At 30.8% G+C, this 20,269-nt stretch overlaps 2 protein-coding genes across 3 annotated transcripts; both read right to left on the bottom strand.

Moving 5' to 3' along the window:
• Positions 1-181: 181 nt before the first annotated feature.
• Positions 182-4,567, bottom strand: LOC107360683 (uncharacterized). Its single transcript, XM_015927393.3, has 3 exons — positions 4,324-4,567; positions 2,602-3,191; positions 182-2,306 (listed from the first exon to the last, which is right to left on the bottom strand). Exon 3 carries the CDS (start codon positions 2,096-2,098, stop codon positions 662-664), a length of 1,437 nt encoding a protein of 478 aa, XP_015782879.1. The 5' UTR covers positions 2,099-2,306; positions 2,602-3,191; positions 4,324-4,567; the 3' UTR covers positions 182-661.
• Positions 4,568-5,753: 1,186 nt separating this feature from the next.
• Positions 5,754-15,381, bottom strand: LOC107360843 (uncharacterized). Of its 2 annotated transcripts, none has more exons than XM_015927566.3 (4): positions 14,654-15,381; positions 8,551-8,711; positions 6,596-6,746; positions 5,754-6,415 (listed from the first exon to the last, which is right to left on the bottom strand). In XM_015927566.3, the coding sequence occupies exons 1-4, from the start codon at positions 15,126-15,128 to the stop codon at positions 6,027-6,029; spliced, it is 1,176 nt and encodes a 391-aa protein (XP_015783052.1). In that variant the 5' UTR covers positions 15,129-15,381; the 3' UTR covers positions 5,754-6,026. The 2 variants fall into 2 exon arrangements, with proteins under 2 accessions (XP_015783052.1, XP_015783053.1); XM_015927567.3 differs by having other exon boundaries at positions 6,620-6,746; positions 14,654-15,332.
• Between the last annotated feature and the right edge of the window lie 4,888 nt (positions 15,382-20,269).

Below are 20,269 nucleotides of genomic sequence, written 5' to 3' on the forward strand. Positions count from 1 at the left end.
GATAATCAATTTGAATTAATTGTTCTGGCTTGTCCTTTGATTGATAAAAACTAAATGCTTATTTACCGACACACGAACAAAGTCAACCTTTTTTTACTGTACAATCGTTTTCTTTTCTCTTCATGGCTAGATCTAATGCATACACAAACTACCATCCTAACATTAAATTACAACAATCAAATCAAAAAGTGACAATTTTATTTAAGCCGTCTTGATTGTTACTCTTTTTTATGATTTCAGGAAAATAATTGTTATCATTAAGAATAAACAAAAGAATACATTTGTTGGAGGTTTTTGTTTCAAAATGGTTACAATTATCAATTAACTATTTAAAAGCCTACAAAAGGTATCAGTGAACCTGAAAAAGTTCATGAATAGAAGAAAAGGTTTCTGATATAATTAAAATAAATAATATTGAGACTTTTCATTACAATCTGGTTTTATAAAGCTTTCATTAACTAAATCCAGCAATTTGCCAAATCCTTTCGGCTAATTTTAACTTGTCATTTAGCAAATGTCATAGTTATCCAATAACCGTCCAATAAAGACAAAAAAATTATTAAAAACAAATTCGTTTTTATATGTTAACCATGTTATATTTACAATCTGAGTTACTTATGATTAATGGGAATTTGAATATGAAGAAAATGAATTTGAACGATCAAAAAGGTTTCATATTCCGGCTGAAATTATTACGATGTTTGTCCATATTGAATCTCTCATTTGGTAATTTGTTAAAACCTTTAGCCTTGTAAGGTGAAATTTGAAAGCCTTTATAGTAACCAAAATATGGTTTAAAATCAGAGCGACCCCCATAACGGCCAGTATTTGATTCTGGTGAACTCATGAAGGGATCAGAAAACGAGTCAAACGATTTAGATCTTGAACCAGAATTATCGGAATATTTGCCATTCATTGACATTTCATCGTAGCTTTTTCGAGGACGATAATGTTTATCTTTGCCAATATCTCTCTCTATATCAAATGATGTCAAAAGCTGTTCAATATCTGGATCTTGAAGGATATCTTTCGAGGCATGAATGAAAGCCGCGGTTTTGGCTGATTTCCCACCATATTGACGTCTCATTGGACTGCCATAAGGTTTTCCAAAATAATGATTAAGTCCTGATGGGCTGAAGGAGGAAGTTGAAATAGTTGGTACTGGTAGAGAGAACGGAGCCGCGTAAAATGATCTAGTATTTTCACTTTTACTATCATCATCGTCGTCGTCATCGTCATCACTATTCGATGAAAATTGGGGAAAACTTGGATAACTTAGTGATGTTGGATGATAAATTGATTGATAATGGTTGTAAAATGATGCTGGACTTTGATAGTTAGAGTTGTAATAGGATTTTGACTGGGCAGGTAGAGGAGGTTTAGAAACCATTGAGTTGTATTTGAAGAGCGGAACATAATCTGGATCATAAGCTGATCTTGATGCTCTAGCAGAGGTAAAGGGAAAAGATTGTATTAATGAAGACGATGATGGAGACGGTGAGTCGGTGAATGAAGGTGATGAAGTTGGTTGAATGTACCAGAGAAGTTTGAAGGATGCAGGTTTAGGTGAATCAATGTTGGATACAAAAGGAGCTTCATTATCGTTGAAAACTCGGCGAGTTTCAATATTTGAAGTAACTGAATTTGGAACAAGAACCGGAATGTTGGAAACTAACTTAGATTTTTGTAAAGCTTTTACAGCTAAAGGTGATTGAAATTGTCTTGAAGTTGATTTTGAAACAATTTTCTTCTCTCTGTCAGATCCAATCCTTTTCTGCCTAATTGCAGGAACTATATTGCTTACAGATGATTTTTCTGATTCTGGTTGATCAGTGTCACCGACATAGAAGAAGGGCATTAATTGACTGGGCGATGTTTCCTCTTTATCACTGTTTTCCTCAATTGTTGCTGTAACTGGTAATTTAAATTCATCAGACACTGCTGACTCCTTAACCATTGAGGGCACATCGTCTGACTTCAAAAAGAAAGCTTCTGTTGATAATTTTCCATGATTTGAGGTTAAAATTTTACCAGCAACGATTGGAATAAGGAAAGCTATGATGATTGGGCAAAAGGTTTTCCTTGTAAACCATTTCATTGGTAACAGTGATTATGTTGTCGATGATTATGAAAATTTGCAAACTTGGACACTTGAATCAAAACACGTAAAAACTGTGAAACAGGCAATCCACACAAACAGTTTCCATTAAAGTCTCTATGAATAACGGCCAAACTAGAGTATATATCAGTCTTAGATTACACTCCGTTAGTTACATTAGCATTAACAGGTGATTGTCAATTGAAAACTGAAAAAGAAATCAAACAAGTCGATCGGTGAAAAGAAAAACATTAAAGGAGTAAAAAAGTAATGTAAAGTAGGAAGATAAAGTTGTGAATATGCTTTAGATAGTTAAAGTTGAAATGAAGATTGAAAAAGAGGGAGGACAGGAGAGAGAAAGAGACAGAGCGACAAGGTTTGAAATAACGACTGACTGAATTGGACTAAGTGAACAGCAATTGATTAACAGCAAATTTGTATTAATTTGTATCAATTTCACATTAAACCATTTAACCAATTGCTAGTAAGGATAGAATGTTTACCAAGAAATCATCAAATCCACTTTGAAACTATTTCTACTCGTCTGTTTGGCATATTGCGATCGTTAATTTTTTCTTAACCCGCTCATCGTTTCACTCAACAAAAATCTTAATCAGACTGGATGAGACTCTTCATTTGAATCCTTTTGGTTGAACCTTCTTCCACTTTCAATTCATTTCGTGTCTTTTTTGCCTCCTTTTTGCTTTACAAGCTTTCGCTTCAGCTGCTTGATCACAATCATTGATGAGTATTTTAAATTAGCTATTCTTGGTATGCATCATCGACCACTTAATTTGTCATCATATCCAAATTTAATTGCCGTTTAATTAACTGCACAGGCCTCACTTTTCTCGCTAACCGTAATCGGTAACAAATTTCTTTTCACGATCCATTGGTTTTCATGTCGATTCGCTTTTTTTTTTGTTTGAATGTCTCCTTCCAATCATCAGTCCTTTCCTTCCTTATAAATATATCTTAATCATTAACCAAAAGCTTAATCATTGTATCCTTTTTTATTCTTATACGAGTTGTTTCAATTGTTGGAAGATGACAATTTTTCATTTCTTTGATTCCAAGTTGTCCATTTTTTAGGCTATATTCGCAAGGGAAGAAGAGAGAGAAAAAATATGAATTAGTTGATTGTTTTAGGGATAATTGTTGGATAAGTAATCATTTTCACTCGCTAATTTGACTCGTGGTGTTGCTCATATGTTTAAATTGGTGAGGGTAATCCAATTGTTTTGACAGGCCAGCTATTAACCGTAACTAAATTGTCACAATTTAAGATTTCTTGTCATTGACTTACTTGTGATGAAGCTAATTTTTACTCTTTTTGTTTACCATTGTTTCACTCCGAAGGTTATCATTGATGCTCAATTAGTAAATATGTAATGCATGAGATAATTGTTGATTGTTCAAGAAAAAGTGATCAAATTATTGGAAAACAAAAATTGAATCTCAACAATTATCTCATGCACTTAGCTGTTTGTATAAACAGGTTTACCTCAACAAATTACTGGATTCAATTACACATTGACAGACTTAACACAATTTTTAAATATTAGTTTTTTTCACAATATAAAAACATCAATCTTTTCGTTCCAATTAACATTCTCACAGTGTGTTTAATTAATTCATTTCATCTCTTTTTGATTTGTTCAGCAAATCGGTAAGTAGAATTGAATTCATTCATTCATTGATGCACGCAACAGTTGTTGATACCTGTTAAAGTTAATAATTTAATTTTTCTTAATTTACAAGCAAGATTATCGTTTAGTTAACAAACCATTATTGATATAATAATTTAATAAACAGTGCAACACAATTTGACTGCTATAATCAAGGTTGAAGCTTAAACACTAACCAAAACACGACTAAATAAATAAATAAATTAAGATCAGCGACAAGGTAAAGCTATAAATTAACAACATGTAAACATTAATTTGAACTTTATGGAGCAATTAAATTAGCTAATCCAAGTTTGGGTATAATATTTGATTAATTGACTTTTTAAAATGATTTGTAGCTAAGACTGGATCGTATTTCAAACAAACAATAGCTTTTCCCATACAAAACACATGAGTAAAGATAATGGAACAGACACTGTTTCAGCTTAAGTATTAAGTAATATTAATACAGGAATATTATACTTCAATGTATTACATTGTAATATTCAGTTATATTAATGATTACACTGAAATAAAATACAAATTTGCAATACATACCTTTGACCAAAAATACAGTAGCTTCCAATTTTGACCGGACCAAAGATTTCAGTAGATTTGAACTTGCCTTTAAAAATTTAGACTCCATTGAAGGCTTTTACAATTTTCATAAAATACGAGGCTTGATTAATTAAATTACTTTTGAATATTAAGGTAACAAAAGGCATAAAATACGTAAAATAAATGTATAAATTGGTAATTAATTATTTGAACCAAAAGATCAACAGCTGAACGAAAATTACAATTGACCATTTTTACTTTTGCTGTGAAAATAACCACTGATTGCGCCTAAACTTATTTTCACTAATTTTTAATTTGCAAAGCAAAAATAATATCAATATTTTTTCCCTTAACTCAGCAAATAATTTATTAAAGGTATTTTGATCCTATTGGAAGCTATCGACTAGAGTTGGATAAAAAACACCGATGTTTTGTGCTGAATAAAAAGTAAGCTCGGCAGAAAGCGAACCTGAGATAGAAGCTTTATCAGTGAATGTACAAAAAATGAAACATCATAACATCTTATTGCTCGGAATCCAGAAATTCTAGGCTGAATATTATGCATCCATGATTAATGGGTGTTAATTTAACAGTTTCATTTTCATATTTACCAAGCTATTTCCTATGTTTAATTGGTAAGAGTGAAATATGAATAAATTTTAATTACCGCAAAATGAAAAATAGACGGCAAGATAATTGGATTGGTAGCAAAGCTGATAGGAAAATTGAAGGGCCCAAGATGTTGGCTAAAAAATTGTGACGGTTGATTAATGAACAAGTAACGTCGTATAAATTGGATAACTTGGAAAAAAACACTTTAATCAACTAATTGCTGTTTATATTTTTTATCAATCTGTGTATATTCATGCTCTGTTAATGCTGAAATTAACTAACGACACCAGAAAATATATATTCAACAAAAGCCTAACCTGAAAAGCTGTATATTTTATGTAAATTTTGTAAATCCTCCAAGGGCAGATAAACCATACTTTATGCAATTCAATTACTCTTCACTAGTTTACCTTTTTTTAACTGTTCACAATTAAGGAGGAAAAAGTTGATCTGTATTAACATAATAATCAGTTGATTCTCTCGAGATTTGCAACTTGTTCAAAACTAATCAAATGGTATTGTTGTAATACAAATACATCAATCCCCTAGCAAAGAGTAAACTTGAGGCCGAGTAAAGAGTGAACCAAAATTGTAAACAATCAATTGATCAGGTTAATCAAAATATTATCGGTAAATAATGAGTCCACATATGATGCTATTTGTATTTTGATTAATGCAACTAATAATGCTTTTATTTTCACTTATTGTAAGCAAATAATAATTGAATAAACGCTAGAAGTGTTTTAAACCAAACCTTTAGATTTACATAGCAGAGTTTGGTTTGCCATTATAATACACTTATAATTTATTGAAATTGGTTGATTTTAATTATACTTTTAATTTTTATAAGTTAATCAAAAGAATTAAATTGCAATCAAATTGATTATAGATTAAAGTTAGAGTTGGCTTTCTTATTAAATGTCAATGTTAAAGCTTGCAAAAATTGAGATCAAGTTAAAGAGCAAATGGAAATGATTTCGATAGTGTTTTGATCATTAAAATTGTGTGTGTGTGTGTGTTGACAGTTTTTTTCAATGATGCGGTGATTTAATGGTCAATGGTTAATGATTGTTGATTTAGATGGTGGATACTCAAGACACATAAGGCCTGTAAAAAGGATCTTGAAGTTGCTTATTGTGGCTAATGGGATTGATTAAACTTGCATTCCGATTACAATCGCTTATGTGACGATTCAGGTTTACTGGCCAGGTTGTTGGTGCTGTGGGTGAAGACAACTGTTTTCCCGAACAGGTTGTTTGTTGCTGGTTAACAGGATTAATTGGAAATGAAAGTGAAGATGAAATGGATGATGCAGAGGGTGAAGATGAGTTGGATGATGAAGCCGGTGATTGAGGTGAATTTGGTATCATTCTTGAGCCATTGGGTGACCCAGTGTCGATTAAACGTTTATCAGGTTTCATATCATATCCAGATGAAGATGATGTGGATGCCATAAGGTTATCAACATTTGCTTTGATTCCTGTAAAATAAATATGTACATTAATTAGTCAATAGGTCAAAACAAGGGGAAAATTACTTATAAATGAGATTTCTATTAAATAGAATGTAATTGAAACTTGAAAAGCTTCCATTATTGTGGGCAGTTAAATGTTCAAAATAATTTCTTCTATACATTGGCAGTTATAATGCTCAATCTTACCATTTGATTTTACTTCGCCCTTACCGCAATCAGATGATGAAGATTCATTAATATGAGCAGCTGTTGTGGTTCCTTTTAATTTTGATGATCCTTCTAAAGCTTTCCTACTTCGTTTCCATTTCATCCGTCGATTCTGGAACCATATTTTAACCTGTGACAAAAACAAATGTTTAGTAATCGAGTAAAATGTAACAAAACCCGGAGCAACAACTACAACCAATAACAAATCACAATATGGAAAACAATAATTTACACCATTTTAATTTCTCACCTGTTTTACTCAGAAAATATAACGAATAAAACGCTAAAATTACTGAAGGGTGTCTGGCTGAAACCAGGCTAAACGTTGAATTAAAGTTATTGGTCATTGTTAACAACAAAATAGGTTAAGAATCGCCATCATCAACACCATCTATTGAACGGATTCAATTTAATTCCAAGCTTAATGAGCACAAAAATTTCTTACAATCAATATTTTAAAGGCGCAACTGGGTTCAATGGGGTTGAAGATGAAAAATTTTGTCGTTAACTAATTAATAACTCTGACTCAATATTCAGTCCTTTCCAGACGCCTTCAACCAGAAACACTTAAATTTTTCGTTTGAAACAAAATTGAAAATTTACTTCTACTTGATCTCCATCTATTGGTGGATAAAAGAAGTTAACTTATTTTTTACTTCTTTGACTTTTCATTTCAAGTAAAGGATTTTTTTACGATTAAACTTCCAATAATCATTTAATAACGATGTAATTTCGGAAGATTTTTAAGGCCAGAACCCGCTCGAAATAACCTTGTGCTTGATTTCTTCTAATGCTAATATTCAACGTTTATCCTTGTTAACAGTTTTCTTGTGATTACCAAAAAAAGTATCTGATATAAACGGTTAAATATCATCTCAACAAACATGATTAGAGGCCATTTTATATTTATTATCATCACCTGATAGTTACACAGTTATTAATAAATTAACTATCAATTTAATCGCAGATGACAAATATCAAGTAATCAAGTTGATGATAAACAAAGGAAATTGAAAGAGTTGATAATAATCACAATTTGAGATAATTTGAGGGATGAGAAGAAAGAAAAGGCTAAAAATGATTAAATAAGGTTGATTAAATGATTGATTAATGTTGATTAAATTTGATTACTCGGATAAGATAAAATGAAAACAAACAGAAGAAGAAGAAGAAGAAAAAAATAAACTAAATAATGTTAAACCTCAATTGTAGTGAGAATGTTAAGTTAATTTGTGATTAGATTAATGTTTGGCGATGATGAGGATGATAATGATGATGATGATGAGTAAAACATTGGTAAACAGTAAAACTGGTTAATGTGCTTAAATTAGAGTTGTCAGGTTATTAGATTAACCATGATAATCATGGCCAATCATGATGATGATCATCATCATTCTCCTCCTTCAACTGATGATCCAACTTTATCATCCAGTGTAAAACCCTATAAACAATGAAAATGGCCTGAAAAAGAGGAAGAAGATGAAGATGAAAAGAGGAAGATGAACAAGAATACTTTTTATCCTATTCCTTTGTATCTCCTTCCCTGTAATATATTGTCATAAGTTATTCTTGGTCTTTCACTCCCAGCCTTTATAGGTAGTTGTTATATTGTTAAGGTCAATTGAGAATAATTAAGATGAGCAAAAAAAGATGATAACGAATGATGAATAATTTGCTTAACCTAATTGCTTTTAACCTAATTGACTAATTATAATAAGTAAAGGTTAACAAGCAGTGATAGTGTTTATATGTAAATGTTAACAATCCCAGTTGTGTTAAAAGCTGTAAAAAACAAAGCAAAAGGTTCAACCTTTTTAACTGGTTAAAGATGCTTTTTCAATCCTATTTCAACGCCTTTTTTCAACACTTTATTTTTGATTATCAATTTGATTGTGATTTTGATTTTGGTTGTAATTGTTTGTATTCAGACTTACCTGAGTCTCTGTTAACATGAGATTGGTTGCAACTTCAAACCGTTTTGGACGAGATAAGTATTTATTGGTGTTAAATTGATTCTCTAATTCTAATAATTGTTGACTAGTGAATGCGGTTCGAGGTCGACGAGTTTTGCCCATAACTCCGCTTCCAATGGCTCCTGTTGATAGTGAAAGGTCATTAGATAGTGAATTGATTTGTTGAGGAATCAAGTTAATCGGTTTGAAGGGACTTGGGTTCAGTGAAACTGTAACTAATATGAAATGTTGATGGTTGGTGCAAAAATGACTTGTTAGTTGAGTGTATAATGTTTGAGTGAGGATGGTGGGCTTGAGTTTTGGGCACTGATTGACTGTTGAAATTGTGGCACGTGTGTTGATCACTTGTGATCATATTAATGGCCTTTCAAAGTGTTTCCTAAATTGCAAAGTCAATCAGATTAAGTTGATTGCAGTTGAGCATTAAAGTGTGAATCAAATTACTCTATCTTGTATAATCAGTTGACTTGTGTCTCTATTTATTGTTTGGTTAAATTGCATAAGGTCATCATGATGAGTGTGCCCAACTTTGCATTTAAATACAATCTAATTTACCTTATTAATAGTTGTAGCTCTTAACCATATTTCATCAAACAGCTAATGATGAGATTAAAAGGTTAGACATTAAAAAAGGTCGCCTTGTGTTTGCCTTGCGACGTGTGTCATTTCAAGTTGATCAACAGTCTAAATGATTAACATTAATGGTTCCAATTGACTTCAATTGGTTCAACCATTAAAGTCAAAAAATGAAAAGGTAAAGGAATCAAAAAAACAACAGGAAAAAATTGAAACTCAAGGAAAGGAAAATGATTTTTAAGGCTTTTCCTAAAAGGCCATTTAACAAGCAATTCAAAGTGATTCAAAGTAATTGAGAGTGATTTAGAGTGATTTAAGATGATTTAGTGATTAAATTGTATCAAATAGAGATTAGAATCAAAGATGGAATCAAATTGTTCAACTAATATTAGAAATGAATATTAATAAATGTAAAAATGTAAAGGATTCAAGATGAACAGTTGTTAAGTGATGACGGATTTGAAGAGGATTTGTATTGTGTGTACTTGCTGTTCATCTGACTGCTATTTAATAATAATTTATTGATTTTCAGTGTGATTAACAATAAGCCAAAATTGGTTGCTTCATTTTGTAAATGCAAATAACATTTAAAAGGAGGAAAAATGGTGAAAGCAAAATGGCAACAATTGATGTCAAACAAAGCTTTTTTACAACCTTTTAACAGGCAAATAGGATCATCACCATCCTCACCATCCTCCTCATCCCTACTATCATCACCATCATTACCATCACCATCCTCACCATCTTCATCATCTTCATCTTCATGTAAATGACCAAAGCAAAAATCAATTTAACATAATATTACATTGAATACGATATTTGACCATGAAATGGTTTCTCTATTTGATTAAGCTCAATTACAGTAAACTAAATTAACTAATGGATCAGTGACAACAATTGCTAATGTTTAACAATAACAATTGAATAATGAATATTATTTTAAATTCCCTGTCAAAGGTGTTTATCAAGTTTACATCAGATTAATTCATAGTAACTAATAGAGCCACTTAAATGGTTAAATCATGTTTGTGAATATTTTCAGCCTTAATTACTCTTGATTTACCTTCACTGATTTATTCACTAATCTAAATCAGTAAAGACAGTTTAAATGTAAAGTATCATTAAAATGATATTGATAGTGAAATTATTTCAGCAACATTGATGTTCACATTTCATTTACATTAAACAGATAAATATTAATAAAAGATTCCCTTGTGATTGAAGTTGGAAAAATGAAAATGAATTTTGATTGTAAATTGTAAATGAGAAGATGAAATTTAAAATTATACGGTGATTTGTTGATTTGGTGTTGATAAATTGATTTCTCATTTCCATTAATGTGATTTGAGAAATGAAAATATATGAAAAGCAATTGATCTCAACAAATCATCATGATAGTTATTTTAATGATTTTTCATCACAAGAAGAAGATTGAGATTTCTTTCCATTTCTTTCACTTTATCATGTTTCAAGTAAAAATTCATACTTGAAGGTGAAAATTGAAATGAATCCAAACTGGTGATAATAACATCAATTCCTGTGAGATGTTTGATCAAACAACGTAAAATAATCATCTTTTTTACTCTCTTGCTCTTATCAATTTAACTGATGAGGATGAAGTGAAGGAAAAGGCTTTGCTTCAGATGAAATGTTGTTCAAGTTGATTGTGGTGAAAAAAAGGTTCTAACCTTATTTGTAAGTATAATTCAATCTGGTTGAATATGTTGCTATTAAAAAGTGAATGAAGGTGATGATAGGGATGATGATTGAATAGATTGAAGAGGAGGAGGATGAAGGGAGGAGGTTATGGAGGAGGAGGAAAGTGATTGTTGTCATCATTGTTGATGGTGATGCTCATGAATGAAGGATGAGGATTATCAAAGTGCCAGTGTATTTTGTTAGTTGGCACCATCTGTCGATTACTATTAATCTTTTGGTTTACACTTACTTTTATAACCTGTCGCCTTATTGTCATCATCATCATTGGTATTATTATTATTTTCATCATTATTGTTAATGGAATTAAAGTCTCGTGTAAAGCCAATTATATTATGTTTAAATGTTTACGATTAAGTGCATCATTTCAATTGCTCATTTTATGGTCCATTAAATGTTTCTTAACCAATTTAATCAATCATTTAACACCTCAATTCATTTTTATATCCTTTTCGGGTTTCCACTCACTTCAGACTCTTTCAATTTGGTTACAATTTTCAACCTTTTTGAGCTTTACTAGCTTTCGAGGCTAATATTGTTTGACCATTTTACAGGTTATTCAATGTTTAGGATCAAATTATCTTTATTTGTTAAATTGATTTTCAATCGTTTGCCATTTTTGTTTTAGAAGCTGCTTTTTCTGGCTTTGGGATTGAAATTTTGGAGGAAATTAAAGTTGATTATTGCATTTGTCAACTTTAATATTAAAGTTTCTTGGTTTAAGTGACTAAATGCAATCAATTGCAAAGATGATAGGAAATTTTAATTGGCCAAATTGAGCTATTAAGTGGTAATCGGTGAGGAAAAGTTTGGGACTAATCAGTTTGATCGATTTGATCGATCAATTCCTTGAAGCTAGAAGTTCAGATTTTCTTCTACATTGATTTAGAACTTAAAACAGTGAATTATTAAAATTTCAGGTCAGTACGATCTCGGCTTCATTGTTTTTGCATCTTTGCAAAATAAGGTTTGAAATCGACAATTCAAAACGTTTCTTAACAAACCAGGAGAAAGCTAATCAGGCTCTGGTTAGTCAAAAATACATCGCATGTAATTTTTTAAATCCTAAAAATAAGATCGAGTTTTCACAAGATCTTGAATTAAATTATATCAGCACGTATCTTGAACCTTCTTTAATCTATTTGCGAAGAGAGAATGAAAAATCTACGAACAATCTGAAGTGTATTGATTACTAAATAATAATTCCCCAAACTTTTTCCCCACAGGTTATAATGATGATGAGGGGCAAAGATGACCAAAAGAGTAAAGAAATAAACCTTTTGCTTTTGAAAAAATCGAGTTTTTTAGAAAATCAAGTTCGAAGTTGAAACTTGGATCGCATTTTGGTTGGTTTGTGCAAACACATTTTTTCATCAAACTCATTTTTTCTGTTGTAACTCTCAATGAGCAATCATCAAATCCTTACTCTCAACCAGTTTTACATTGTTATTGTTTAATATCGCGGTGGCTTCAATTAGGATAGGCATTGGTTGAATACCCTTGTCCTTAATTGAGGAAGAATACCTAAGATTTGTAAATATATAAACTTGAAGTTCTTGTTGTTGCGCATCGAATGAAAATCATACAGAACTTGATGAAGATACTTCTTATCAATCAATGATTCGCATTATTTTCTGGATGCATTATTGTTTTGAATTATCTATTCTCACCTATCTTATAAACTATTGAACTGATTCTTAACATTTTTTCACTGCTAGGTGCAAATTTCGATCCTAGATGTGAAATTCGCATTATTGATCATTTCATATTGTCTGATTGTTATTGACACATTGATGGAAAATTCAATATTGATTGGAATAAAGGATACTGATAAAGATGAAAATGTCCAATACATGTTGAAGTTTAAGATTTCCATTGGGCATTTCCATCTTAATCAGTTGTTTAATCTCCATTCAGATAGGATGATTGCCAGGAATAACACGCAACACCCTTTAGCTGTTGGATAATATAGTCTGGAATTGCAAATTGACCAATTCTTTGACTCAAGCCTAGGCTACATCTCTAGTTGCAGTGGTGGTCAAAATTAAGTTAAAATCAGACATTTCCACAGTCACCCTTTAACATTAATTCAGATACCAATAAGATCGAACTTTATTTTGTCCAGTTCTCTTTTGCCTTTTTCCTAACTTACTAATATTAGCATTCAATTTTCTAGATTTTGAAGTTATAACCATTATTTGAAAGCAACATTTATGGTACAGAATGTTTATAAATTTTCATCCAATAACCATTATTATTTACCTAATCAATCTTTCTATTACATTCATGATGCAAAATAACCTAATGATTCAATTTAAACTTTAACATAAACTTTGGTTGACTTTGAGTTTGAGTTGAACCTGTAAATGCATTGTTTATTAGAAACAAATAAACTTAATTGAACCTAATTATCACAAACTAAATAACCCTTCCAGTTCACAATAATAACACAATAACCCAATGTAATGAAGCAATAAACTTTCGAGTGAAAACTGACTCAGTCGAGTCTTGAAGCTCGAAAAATTTATTTGCTTTTCGGTTGAACCCGAATTACTGTAATTTTATTCAAACAAAGTAACTTTGAAAATAACGGAGCATTAGTCAAGTTAAACTGTGCTCTTCCCTATTGTTCAATGTTTAATCAAGAATCGGATTAATTGAAACCCAAAACTGATCATCATCAATGAGCAAACAAAACTGGTTTACTGTTAAACCTTAAAATGTTCAATCAAATCTTATCCATTCCTCAACATTTAACATAAATCATTTTGACTAATTAATTGTCCCAACTATAAAACAGTTAATAAATGTGGAAACAATTAAAATCATAAATAATGTTACAAAAGTAAACGAGAAGAAAAGGAAAAAAGTGAAACCTGAAATGTTTACCTTTTGGTAAACGTTTACTTTTGTTTATTGCTGTTATTGTTATTAAAGCTTCCCTAATCAAAATTGATTGTATGAAAAAGTTAATCATGATGCGCATCAAAATTGATTGTACAAGTCAACTTTGTAATTACTACAACAGGTAACAGCAATTAGCTTTGATGAAGAGCCTCTCAAAGATTATCAATGAGTTTGAATGGTTAAAGCGGATGAAAGACACACAAAAAGATTACAAATGTAAAAGTGATTTGAAATGATTAAACTAATCAACTTGTAGACTCTTGAGATTAACAAATGAATTAAATGTTAACATTAAATACAAAAAAAAAATGAAAACTAATGAGAGTTAATCAAGCAATCAATGTAAAACCACTTGTAATTGATTGTAATCACAATCGGCAATTGCTTTTGAAACATTTTCTCACCCGATACAGTTTAAAGCGCTAACAATTGCATTACAAGATTTTTAATTACAAGATGAAGACAAACAATCTTAACACTTATTATGTTGACTTAATTACTCTTAATCAATCCATTGAATACGTAAATTAAACGATGGATTTCATGATTGATATGAAGGAATGAAGAGAAGCAAAATGTTATTTTGACAAAAGTTGAACCTTTTTTTCAGGTTGACATTTTTATTGATTGACTAACTGGACTTTATACAGTTTATCAATCAAATTAATCAATTAATCACAGCAATTAAGTACCTTCAAGTCTACCTTGATTGCTGATGCAGAAAGCATATAAAAAGGGATTAACATAAGTGATAAGTCTTGATATATTGGTAAACACTGATTGATACCAATTTGCGAGATAATTTAGTTTTCACTGTTTCTATGAAATGGACAGTTGATTAACATGGGAAACGGGAAGCATTTACCTGATTGATGAGCTGAAATGTGTTTAAAGATATTTCCATGTCTCATGTTGGGATGGTTAAAGTGATGCTGATAAAAGGAATGATGATGAGGATGAAAATCACAAAATTTCAACATTGAATCGTTTAAAGGATGATTAAGGTAATGATGATAAAAATTGGTTGCATTCAAGTTGCCATTTGTTTCATTGTGATGACCATTGGTGTTGGTCGTGTGAGTGTTGCTGGTGTTGTTGGTGTCGTGGTTGTTGCCAATCAAATTATCAAAACCTTTAACCAGCGTATCATGTGAGCTGAGGCCAACACTGAATGATGACGATTTGGGTGATGATAAAAGACGACTTATACTAAAGGATTTACTGTTGACATCGGCAGGTGAACAATTGTTGGCTTCACCATTGCTTAGGTCACTTTGCTCGATTAACGGAGAGCTTTTCTTGGTTCCACAAAAACTAACATCAAGTGGACTCTCCATCATTCCAATGGTCAATGGTAAGGTGCAAGTTGTAAAGGTGACAATGATTAGCTTGATGATGATTACTGGTGATAATGATGAGGATAATGATTATCAACGATTAGGTGAGATTGTTTGCAATGGAATCAAAATTGAGTGTTACAAATACAATGGTGAATCGCTAAGGAATCATCTGAATTATCTTGATCAACAACACTTAGGCGACTTACGCTTACTCAATTGTTGTTGTTAAAACACAACAACAACAATAATAATAATAATAACAAAATGTTAACTGTTTTCATGTTGATATCATTAGTTTTCAATATTATTAATATTATTATTAGTTTCTGTATTAAACACAGTTGCCAGACTCTGTTATTGGCTTAAACCACTTTTATTCAATTGAATTGAGTTAACCTTTACTGGGAGTGGTTTTGTATCTTAACCACCCTGTTGTTGCCCAGTGCAACTCCGCCTTGTTCAACACTTGACGCGCAGTCAACATTGAAAGATGAAGATGAAGATGAGGGATGAAATGGATGATCAGATGAACCAAGTGGCTCTATATTTTTTCAGAATCATGATGATGATGATGATGATGGCGGTGATGATGATGATGATTTGTTAATGCAATCAAAATCTAGATTAATCAGTCAAAATCTAACAATATTGAACAAGAAAATGTTGAAAATTTTATACATTGTCAGACCATTGACAAGATGAAATTGAGCATCATCAAAAGTGTGTTACTCTAATGGTGCAAATTTGGTCGACTTGTCATGTCCGTTGACTAAACATTGAGTTAAACATTTTATTACAATCAAATCAACTCATCAGTGTAATCGTTTTTGTAAGTGATACACTTTAAGATGTTTGTCGCTGTAATAACACATTCAATGATTAAAATAAGTCTTAACCTGACCCGAGTCACTGAGCTCAGTTTGTAAATGAACCTTTATCAGGATCAAATCAACTGATTGAATTCAGCCATTTTTTGTCACAATAATAATGCAAAATGATTCAATGAATTCAATAAACTTTGAGTCAATCAAGTTTCCAATGAAACAAATCATGGACTTGCCTCAGTACGATTAGCTTGAACTCGCATCAGTTTCTTGTTACAATAATAACTCGAAATGTTCATAAAAAATCCTACTCACTCAAGGCCTTCTCATGATGTTCAGGATCAAGAATAAACTTATTTCAGAAACTTAGCAGAAAGTGGATTGGATTGAACTGAATTTCTCGGAAATCCAGAATCTAAAGGGTTCAGATTTTCCATGATAAGACTCATCAGTTAACTGATTGAAAATTTGATTTTACTTTGACTGATCGAAGAGTCTGAGTGAACATTTTATGGTCGCTCAAAGTACTGGTTATTAATTTAATGAGCACTTTTCTGTGAAATGGTAGACAATTAATTTTATTGAAGCTGAATAATGTTTCAATGAATTTCAATTTCCGGTTCGTTTGACAATTGTCTGATTCTGTAGTTTTGTTTTTTCTTGTCATTTCACTTTTGATTGGAAGGAAGAGTCACCCAAAAAAAGGGAAATAATAAAACAGATAACAAACTTGGTTTTTTGTTGGTTCTGTTGTTGATTCTGATTAAATTGAATGGAATCAAACAAGTCAACCTTATGAAAGAAGAAGAAGATGAAGATTATTTTGTCATGATGATGATTATGATGATGATAAGCTTATTGAAGGATGATGAATAACCAAATGGATGAAATAAGTAATAGATTGTATATTATTTTGTAACAAGAAGATGGCAAGATGATAAAGATGATGAGGATAATAAGGATGAGAAGAAGAAGAAGAAGAAGAAGATGAAAATACAAATACAATTCTCAAATGAAACAAACTGTTATTTATGTTTCTTGTAGCTATAAAAGTTATTCATGATGATCATGATGATGATCATTATTGTTATCATCTTTTCATCAAGATAAAATGAGATGATGATGATGATGGTAATGATGATGAAAGATGAGATGGGAATGTTAAAATTGTTGATGAAGACAAGTTAAACTCAACAATTGACCAATAACCAAGTCAAGTCACGAATCAAATTGAATCCAATTTTCAATTATTATTATCACAATTGGTAACATTATTTGACATTTACATTCACAAGTTTATCAATGATATTTAGCTTGATTGCCTTGATATCAAAATGGTTATGATAACAATAATAATATTTGAAACTCCCAGTTGATGCTGCAATGAAAAGGTAAAGTAAATGATAATAAAGCGTTTAAATTGATTTGGAATCGTTGATAAAAGGTAAGAATCATCTTTCATCTCTTGTTACACTTGTATAAATTGAGCTCCAGGGAATCGACTAATCAAACTTTTCTTGATTACCATTTGACAATTGCAACAATTAGTGAGAAATATGATTGATTTGATAAAAGGTTAAAACAAATTTAATGGATGAATTAAGTTGAGTTGATCAACCTTTGTTTGCTGTTAGAGCATCTCATTAAAATGATCGTTGGCAATGATTATAATTGGAATCATGTGAATATTATTGATTTGATTAGGTTGAACAAGATGAAAGTTAACTTGCCTGATTGGCATACAATTGGGAATTGCTGTAATATATTGAGGCTAAATTATGCCTTCCCTTTTGGTTGGTTAATTTATAATTGGATAAACTAATTTTTAATCATTTGGTTGCAACAAAAGTTTAACCTTTCATCAACATGATTAAATCAAAATAATTTTTTTGTCTATTTTTACTCCTTTTACTACTTTTGTTGTTGTTGTTAAATTGTAAGGTAAGTATTGAGTCAATTAAGTTTCACGTGAAAAGTAATCAAGGCTAATTTGATTGTCTTCATTAAACGTTGCTTGTACGTTAATTGGTTTGTGTCTTCAGTTTATTGCAATGATATAATATTGTAATGTTAATGTTGAACAAAACAATTTATAGTATTGATTCAATTTAATGTATTCTTTCTGATTGTGACAAACAAAATGTTATACACATTTTGAACAAATTGATTGTAACTATTGTGATCAATAAAATTATGGTGATCATCATGGTGCGCATTGAACATTATCATGAACAAAAATCTATAAATCACATGTCTATATTGTTATCATCAGGGCTTTTCACATTTTATGCCTTTCGTCTATCTTATGTAAGTTACATTAGGCATAAAAGATAAACCTAAGAAAAGTCCATTGATTTTCAATGGGAAAAATTATCAACAAGATTGGTCAAAAAAAAGGCGTCTATCTTTTAATCAGGACAGATCAAGACGATAAAACTCAAAAAAGAATGAAAAAAGAAAGAGAAAAGAAAGGGAAAAGATAGACATAGGCATAAAATTTATGCCTTTTGATTAGAAAAATGTTTTAATGCCTTTTGAAAAGCCCTGGTTATCATCTAAACATGCTCATTTTTGGTAGCAATGGTTTAAAGCTTATTAATATGAATTAAACATTTCATCAAAACTGCCCAGATTGTGATCAATCAATGTTAATTGTTTGCTTTTCATCATCGCTTCATTATCGATCTGATTTTCATAATAATTTGTCACCATCCAAGTATGTGCAGATAGGCCAAGAGTCATCTAAATCTTAACCTAACAAAGTCACTCTCACCCCATCAAATGTAACAAGATAAAGGTCTTAGTCCGTAAAATAATTTGCATAATCTTAACTTTGATTATCAGCATCTTCATCAATATACAAATCAACATGATCATTACCTTCATCGTTATCTTCCTCATTATCATCATCATTTTCATCATTGTCATCATCACTATCATCTTCATCATCATATTTACCACATTTAAATTCATATCTTACAAGACTGTCTTATTGTTAGTCAGGCTCAGAGTCATTCAAACATCAACCTAACAAGTCACTCTTGCCCCATTAAATGTAGCTCAATGAAGGCCTTTAATCACACTTTTCATTACGGTTACAAAATGATTATAATAGTTGCTTTCAATTTGATATGTTACTGGATAAAGGCTGTGGTAACCATGATTAGATGAACAATTGGATGGTGATGGTTTGTTTGTCCATTTTAATTGTGATTAAACAGGTTGAAATTGCGTTCGATAATTGCCTTTTATTACCAACATTTAACACAAAACAATCAAGACACACATTTTTAGCCACTTTGCGCTTCATTATTTCGCTCTATTATCATTCATTATTACCCATCCAGTATTAACAGTTATCAAACATTTGCAATTGGTAATGATTATTAGTTGAGCCAATATTAAACATTGGCACAGCCTCAAGCCTTGGACAACAATTACTTAATCTAATTAGACGGCATTTCAATTCAAATACATTCAACCATTTATCTTCACTTCAAACCTTCACTCCTATTATATTATTATATGGTTAAGTAAATAACATCACAATAATAATAATCTTACTGTAAGGATAAAGATGATTACTATTAACATTATTCTTGTTATTATCAAATTGCCGGTTGGTTCATGCAATTGGATTAATAAGATTATTTATTCTTAACATGTTAACATGCTAATAGGAATAATCATAATCAATAGAATTGCAATTTTCATTCGTATTATAAAATTATAATAAAACACGCAAAAAATTTATCGCTCGTCTATTTTATTATTCAGCCAACAATTAATGTTTTTTTGTTTTCAATTTTTTTTTATTAAATCTCTTACTGATTGAATAAATATGTCTTGTCATTTGTTAATCAAAATCAATGTCAAATTGTCCTACCGATTGTGTTGTTTAATCACATTCAAACAAAAAAGACGCAAAACAAATAAGTTGAGTACACAAACTGTCAATCAACATAAATCATTTCAGATGTTGCATTTTGACTGCAAAAACTTTTACCAAATGTGATCAATTAATGGTTTGATAAAGCATAATTACATTGAAATCATTGGTTTGGTTTCAAATGTTCAGTCTTTTCTGATTTTCAGAGTTGGTTCCAATCATTTAGCTAACCCAATAGGTGTTTAGACTCCATCATTTAGAGCAAGCTAAAACTACTCAAAATACAATGTATAATCATAGTTGTCGGGGAAATGTTTTAGATTTTGATTTCTCGGGGAAAATAAATGGACTCAGTCAAGTCGACTGTGAATAAAAATTGATCAAAAATTTACTAATGATGGTAAATCTTTAAACGTTTGAATCATTTA

Source organism: Tetranychus urticae, chromosome 2, assembly GCF_039701765.1.
Source record: "Tetranychus urticae isolate SD_2017Ah chromosome 2, NJAU_TeUrti_SD_1.0, whole genome shotgun sequence".
Taxonomy (NCBI): Eukaryota; Metazoa; Arthropoda; class Arachnida; order Trombidiformes; family Tetranychidae; genus Tetranychus; species Tetranychus urticae.

Excerpts from the sequence above, each read along its gene's own strand:
- LOC107360683 (XM_015927393.3), bottom strand. The coding sequence starts at position 2,098 with ATGAAATGGTTTACAAGGAAAACCTTTTGCCCAATCATCATAGCTTTC.
- LOC107360843 (XM_015927566.3), bottom strand. The coding sequence starts at position 15,128 with ATGATGGAGAGTCCACTTGATGTTAGTTTTTGTGGAACCAAGAAAAGC. Across the intron at positions 6,747-8,550 it reads TCATGTTAACAGAGACTCAG|GTTAAAATATGGTTCCAGAA; the intron begins GTAAGTCTGAAT and ends TTTTTGTCACAG. Across the intron at positions 6,416-6,595 it reads GGGCGAAGTAAAATCAAATG|GAATCAAAGCAAATGTTGAT; the intron begins GTAAGATTGAGC and ends TTTATTTTACAG.